This window comes from Passer domesticus, chromosome 17, assembly GCF_036417665.1.
Source record: "Passer domesticus isolate bPasDom1 chromosome 17, bPasDom1.hap1, whole genome shotgun sequence".
In the NCBI taxonomy this organism is placed as follows: domain Eukaryota; kingdom Metazoa; phylum Chordata; class Aves; order Passeriformes; family Passeridae; genus Passer; species Passer domesticus.
In genome coordinates, this window is record NC_087490.1 from 7,744,927 (window position 1) to 7,752,082 (window position 7,156).

The 7,156-nt window shown below is 49.8% G+C and overlaps 1 protein-coding gene across 18 annotated transcripts in view; it reads right to left on the bottom strand.

Annotated features, from left to right (window-relative positions):
• The window catches only part of FBRSL1 (fibrosin like 1), a 502,054-nt gene extending 495,381 nt beyond the window's left edge, over positions 1 to 6,673 (bottom strand). For 7 of the 18 annotated variants that reach the window (XM_064392676.1, XM_064392669.1, XM_064392666.1 and 4 more), the window contains exon 1: positions 5,627 to 6,670. In XM_064392676.1, coding sequence (XP_064248746.1) covers positions 5,627 to 5,920 — 294 coding nt within the window. In that variant the 5' untranslated portion in view covers positions 5,921 to 6,670. Of the gene's footprint in view, positions 1 to 5,626 lie in introns of all 18 variants that reach the window. The other 11 variants (XM_064392671.1, XM_064392665.1, XM_064392673.1 and 8 more) reach the window with 4 other exon arrangements.
• Positions 6,674 to 7,156: the final 483 nt, after the last annotated feature.

The window sequence follows — 7,156 nt, forward strand, 5'->3', positions numbered from 1 at the left end:
AGCAAGTAAACATTTATTATTTGAATGAAGTGGAACACTAGTTCTATTATGTCCTTTTTATTACAAAAAAAAAATCTTAACCTGTGCAATACAGAGTACCTTATTTTTTTAAATAGCATAGATTCTAATTAATTTAAAAACTGAATATATCTTTTGAATTTCTCTATGATGGTTGGTCTACTTGACATTTCAGCAAACTTCACCTCATGTTTTTTGCCTCAGGTTTCAGAGTGCCCAAGAAAGCCTGAGCAGTTATACTATGGGAAACTACTTCGGAAAAATTGGGAGGATATTAAAAGGTCTTCCAAAACACCCAGACAGACAGAATCAAATGCAATTTTAGTTACAAATGAAACCTCAGGTAGGGATGAGTGTGATCCCTGAGCTTGGTTGGGATTTCCAAGCAATTTCCTCTCTTCAACACCCCTGCAGCCGCTTTATGTGCATGAAAGGTGCCCTGACCTTGGCTGCAGGGATGGCCCCAGGCAGGGGCTGTGCTTGCCATGCACCCCATCCCTCCTTTGATCCTGGCAGGTTTCACCCAGGAGGCAGAGAATCCCCCACCCAGCAGAAGAGCTGGATCCTTCCTCACCACAGCCCACCACCACTCAACCACACTTCGCAGGGAACATTTCATTGCTCCCCCCAGCTCCTGGCCCAGCTCAGCAGATTCCTCAGGCTTTCCAGAGCTCTCCCCCTCTGCTTTAATCACCTCTGATTCCTCAACAACAACTAAAATACCTTAAGTACCTGCTTCAGACAAGATGCAAAAAAAAAAAAAAAGAAAATCAACAGCTAGGAGAACAAATCAATGGAGACTAGCAAGCCTTCAGGAAAACCAAAAGGCATTTAGAGCCTTTAGAGCATCATCCAGAAAATCATTAGCTTTCCTGGGGTTAAAAGCACTTTTAAAGAGGAATAACTGGCCATCAGAAACGCTAGCTTGATACACCATCACTTGACAATTACATAGAAGGAAAAAATACTTAAATATCTAGAAACTTGTTTTAAAACAGAAGCTAGCTATGGAAAAATCTAAGCTGCAAAGTAGACAGAGAGAGAGATGGTGACAAATCAGGAGTTACATCGCTAGGTCAGTGGAGCTAGCACAAAACCTTTGGAACAGGAAGCTGCAGTTAAATACATTGGTTTTCTTATCAATGAGAGATCAGAGCACCAGTAACAGGACAGTGCTCAGCACACATGTGAAAACAGCCTTATCAAGATGACAGCTGGAGAACTCATGGATTTTGTCCAGCAGTCTACTAGGAGTAATAGGCTCCCTAAACTCTGCTGCACTGAGGCAGGAGCAGCAGGGAAGGGGCTGCGAGGCAGCAGTGCCAGAGCTCTGGGTACCAGCAGTGAGTGGGCAAAGCACTGACCTCCTTGGGGCACAGCTGGGCCCCAGCCCGGCTTGTAAGGGCAGCATCTCCCCTTCAACACCACCCATCAAGGTCTGCCCCTTTTCAGGGATCTGCTTCTACACAACGCTCCACACACGTCTGAGCACGGATTGTCCACAAGATTCTATAAACAGGTTAAGCATTCCTCAAAAAAAAAACCTGTACACACACACACACGCCCCTCAAGAAAGTTAGAATTTCCATTCAGGGCTCCAAAGCTTTGCTGGAATCTGTAAAAACGATAAACAACAGCCAAAAAGAAAACACAACCCCTTGTCTTTTCAACTACTTTGGGAGAACAATTGCTCTCAAAGATCGCATTCATTAACATTCTGATGAAGTTCCCTTTTAGCGCTGTTTTTCATACTTGAAAGGAACAGCTATGATCAGAGAGAGCCCTCAACTACCGACTCACTCATTTAGATTCTCTCGCTCTGATTCACCAATCACCTTCAAGAATAATTAGCAGCTTCATCTGAACGTAATGAATATACACACATGCTCACATCCACACCATTCATTCTGGAAGGCCGGCAGAAATCCCCTCCTTCCTGACCCTGGCACAGCAGCCATTCCTGGGCAGCACCAGCACCTGATGGCTTTTCCAGCAGCTGACAGAGTCACCACCTCAAGCCAAGGGGTCAGAGCAAACTGCATTTCCAGGTGAAGTCCAAAGTGCTGGTGAGTGGCTGGGTAATAAAAAATCCCGAATAAAACACCACTACACACACACACATCAGCCCTAACCTGCGTGAAGCCTGAGCTGGATTTACACAGGAAGATCCAGGGGAAGGAAGAGAAAGGAGAAGTTTTAACTTCTTACACACAGAAAAAGCCTGCTGCTTGCGTGTCTGTGGGGCTTTTTTCTTTTTTACTTTATTTAAAATATATATCTATAATCAACTCAGTCTTTATTTGGAAGATGGTAGGATAGGAGATAAATAAGTCACAAGTATCAGCAAAACTAGACACATGGTTTTCAGATGACAACTGCCAAAGGAAACATTGCCACATGATTTAAAATCCAAAATGCTTAAAATTCACACCAGAGAGATAAAGGAGACCTCAAAGCCATCCCTCAGTATTAACCTTAATTGCTCATGCTGCCAAGTCAACACAAAGGCAGAATACATATATTTATTCTATAAAGCACCCTTTATTTACAGGAACACCAGCAGTGAGAATTTCCTTCAGTGGGGAAGGGGAATTCACAATATGGTGAGATACAAAGAAAAACAAACCAAAAACCACCTTACCTCTCCCAAATGATTCTACCAATAAATTCTACCTAAACACTGAGAAATTTCATTTCCAAGGGGAAACCCAAGGCTTAGTTAGTCTATTAAACATAATCAGAGATCATTGTAAATCAAGAGACAAACCAACCTAGAATACCACAATGAACTACAACATGTGCAACAATAGGTCCTTTTAGCATTAAAAAATCAAATAAAATACTTAGTTCAGTACTGTCCCTAAGCCATATACCCACTTCTACACTTTCTTCCCTCTCATGGGCATAGAAGGTTTCAATTCTTATTTATTTTTTTAAAAAGCGTTACAGCAGATTTTAAATCCTCTTAATAAAACAATGTACACCAAAATACAGATTTCCTCCAAAGCAGAAGAAAACCACCTGTTGCAGCCAAGTTCACCAGAGAACACAGCTCCACACCACACAAAATAACCTTGCCATTTTACTCATTTCCATGGGTATATACTGCTTTAAAGTACTTTTGCCTTAACCATTCCCTTGCCTTGCTGCTGAATGACATCTGCCAAACATCACCCATGGTCCAAGGTAGTGCTGCAGGGAAAAATCCACACAATGTACTGTATTTTTTTCTTTTAAGTTTCACAGGGATTTAGGAAATGCACACCATCATTATGTCCAAGAACACAACCTGGAACATAACACACCTGGTTGGTGTGAAACAGGTGAATTCTGCTCATGCTTTTCCCTCTGAGGTGTCAACCACCACGGCTGCAGAGGTGCACACATGTTGTTTTCTAAGATGTTGGCAAATACACTGTAAATCAGTTAATTTCAGGTGGTGTTCTCTTACATGTTGGTAAATAGAGTAGAAATCAGTTAATTTCAGGGAAGTGTTCTAGTACATGTTGGTAAATATACTAGAAATAGGTTAATTTCAGGTGGTATTTTCTGACATGTTGGTAAACATAGTAGATATCAGTTAATTTCAGGAAGCTGTTCTTGTATATGCTCATAAATATAGTGGAAATGGGTTAATTTCAGGTGGCATTGAAGTTTTTTGCAAGAATTTTAAAGCAGATCATTTTGTAAAGATTTTTTTTCTTTTTAAAGAAAAATCAGAAGTGCTTCCACAAACAGAAGTACCTTGGGGTGGCAGATATTTAAGGTCACTTTTTACCCTTGTGTACCTCATTATCAAGGTTTGGCTGATTCAATAACAAGGCTCTCCCCATCTGAAAAGCCCAGAGTTCTCCCCGTCAGCCTGGAGGGACTGCACTATCATTTGAATTCTATTTCCTGATAATGTGCTCATCATGGTAGAAAATTTCTGCAGGAAGATGAATTTTACTTTCTTCCCTGACAGCTCAGTGGAGACTCAGGGGTTTAATTGGACCTATCTGCTGATGCATATTTGACTAAGAGCATGCCCAAGAAAAAAAAATAAAGTTATAGAGACAGGTCTAGGGCTTGGTTTAGAGGCACACGAGAGCAGATTGCTCGCTCATTATCAGCTCTGCATACACAAAGTAGCTGGCTTTCCTGTCAGGACAACACCCCACAAATGACAGCACAAGAAGCCAAAAATCAGCCATCTCCAAGCCAGCACAACCCTTCTTGCCTGTCCAGCACCTGCACACCCAGAGCTGCTCAGGGAGCACTGGGCTAAATGTCCCTGCTGGGCAGAACCCCTGGCTCCCCCAGCAAGGGTCCTGCCACCAGGGCAGGTGGCCAAGGCCACCACTGACACCTCCACGGGCACACAGGGACATCTCTGGGGCTCCGAGGAGTTGGTCCCACAGGCAAAAAGCTCCAGACAACCACGGTGCCACCAGGGGCCTGCGTGGCAGGAGGGGTGGGCTGGGGAGCAGCAGAGCCCATGAACAAAATGGGACCTCAGAGTCTGAGCCAAAGGCATTAAAGATCCCAGGGCAAATCAGAGAATTCACCAGCCCACGCACAACTCTTCACTGCTGTAACACAGGTTAACAGATACACAAGTGGCAGGAAATCCAAAGTAGGGAGAGCACCCAAAACTTTGCCCACGTTTCCAACACGATGTGTCAAAGAAAGTGGGCAAAAGCACCAGAATTGCTCATATTTACTGGGAATTCCAGTTCTTACACCCAACAAGCAACTTGTGAGGTGCTTCCTCTCGACAACTCACTTCTTCCAATTGTACACAAACAAAACAAAAATCAAAAGCCAAAGTCATAGTTTGTCCATGCCCCTCTGAAAATATTAAATTTCCTGCTCTGCTTAACTTAGCTCAGACAAGGCAGGCAGTATTTGCTCAGCAAATATTGTTTGTAATAAGTTAGACAAGCAATATTTTTTGCCAGCCTATTAACACCAGAAAAATATGTACAGTCAACAAGAGATGAAGAATTTGTTCAATTACTTCAAAAATGGGAATTACAACCGAGGGATTATTATCCATTTAAACATCTCTTTTCCACAAAATGTCAAACACTAGCCATTTGCTAACAATCTCCGGAGACAGATAAAGTAACATTTTGGCAATGCAAACACAAACTCCCGAGCTGGAGGAGGGGGGAGTGGGAGGAAGGAGGGCGGGAGGGGGGAAGCTCCACCATTCACAACAATGCCGGACCATCCCAACACGCCAGGAATATTTCGCAGCCAATTAAAACCCCAAACAAACATTGGACTTGCCCGAAGTGATGGCGAACGGCGGCCGGAGCCGGGCAGAGGAGGGGACCGGGGGAGGGAAGCAGCAAGGACAGGGGGGCAGCGGAGTTGCCAGCGGAGCCGCGATCAGCGGGGCTGGCCCGGCACCCTCCCGCCCGCAGCCCCGGGATCCCCTCGGGCTGACACCAGGATTAATGCACCTTAATTGCTATTTGCAAAATTCAGCAGCCTGAAAGCGCCGCGCTTCCTTTCTCAAATCCTTTTTTTTTTTCTTCCCCCCCGTTCCTTTTCCCTTCCAGCCACCCCCCCATCCCCAGCCGCCTCCCCGCGGGAGGGCAGAGCCCCCCAGCCCTCTTACCTCCAGCGCTTCCAGGGTGTTGAAGCTGGCGATGGCGAAGCCATCGATCAGATCCTCTTCCTGGGAGCTGGACTCGCGGCGGCGGCGGCGCGGGGGCCGGGCGGCGCGGGCGGCGGGCGGCGGGCCCCGCGGGGCGGTGCAGTTCTGGCCGCCGTTCTCCTTGCCGGGGCTCGGCTCCTTCTCGGAGCCCGAGGAAGGGCTCTGGTTCCGCGGGTCGCGGGCCGCCGCCTCCCGCCGTCGCACGCGGTCCCGCTGCGACCTCGACCTCCGGCTCTGCCGGATTTTCCCATCCATCGCCGAAGAAGAAGCAAATTAAAAAAATTTAAAAATGAAAATAATTTTTAAAAAAATTTAAAAAATGAAAATGAGAAGGCCAAGAGCGAGGGGGGGTGGGGGGGTGGGTGGGAGTGGGGGGGGCGCGGGGGGAGAGAAAAGTCGCCCCCCTCCAACTCACCGCTTCCCCTCTCCAAACCCCGGAGCCCTTAAAAAATAATAGTAATAATTAAAAAAAAATCAACAACAACAACAAAAAAAATCCTGCTGTTCAGAGCCTCGGATCCAGGGCGATGATAATCCACAGAGCAAGGCTGGGTGGCGGTGGCGGTGGGGCGAGCGGCACACACACACAAAAAATATTAAATCCACGGAATGACCTTGACAAATTTCCACCCCCCGCCTCCCCCCACCCCCCAAAAAAAGCAACGACGGGAAGAGGAGGGGAGGAAAAAAAAAAAAAAAAAAAAGAGAAGGGGGGGAAGATTTATCTGGATCAGGACGAGGACACCTCGGATTCACTCGGCGCGGAGGAGAGAGGCAGATCCAGGAGGCTCGACCCAGCTCGGGATAATCCAGGCGCGGCGCCCCCTCCCCGGGGGCAGCGCCGCTCCGGGGCCCCGCTCCGGCCGCCGCGCACCGCCGGGGGGGCCGCCGCCGCCGCCGCGCTCGCCGCCCAACTTTCTTGCCGCGGAACGAGCGAGACAATCCCTGGGCAGCCCCCGCCGCCGCCCGCCGCCGCCGCCGCCGCCCGCCGCCGCCGCCGACCCCTCCTCGCCGGGCGCCGCCGGCGGCTCGCAGCCCCCCGCCGGCGCGGCGCGGCGCCCCCGCCGCCGCCGCCCGCTGCCGGATGGCGCTCGCCCGCCCGCCCCAGCCCGGCCGCCCGCGGCGCGGCGCAGCCCCGGCCCCCAGAAGCCGCTCAGTCGGCGCTGCCCGGATGCCGCCCCATTCTCCCCGAGCTGGGACGCGGCGCTAGCACCGCCCGGCCGGCCGCGCATGAGCAGGGCTGCCAGCTGCGCGTCATTCCCCGGCGCAGGCCCGGCCGTGCCCCCGGCCCCCCCCCCTTCCTCCTCCTCCTTCCCGCCCCGCCGCCGCCTCGCCTCCCCTCCGCGCGGGCCGGGGGCGCCGCGCCCGCCCCAGACCCCGGGAAAAGTTTCCCCCGGCCCGGCTCCCGCCCGCGGCCCCGCGGCCGCCCTGCCCCGGGACACGGAGGGGCAGCGGCGCGGGCCGGGACAGGGGATGAGGGGCGAGCTGAGG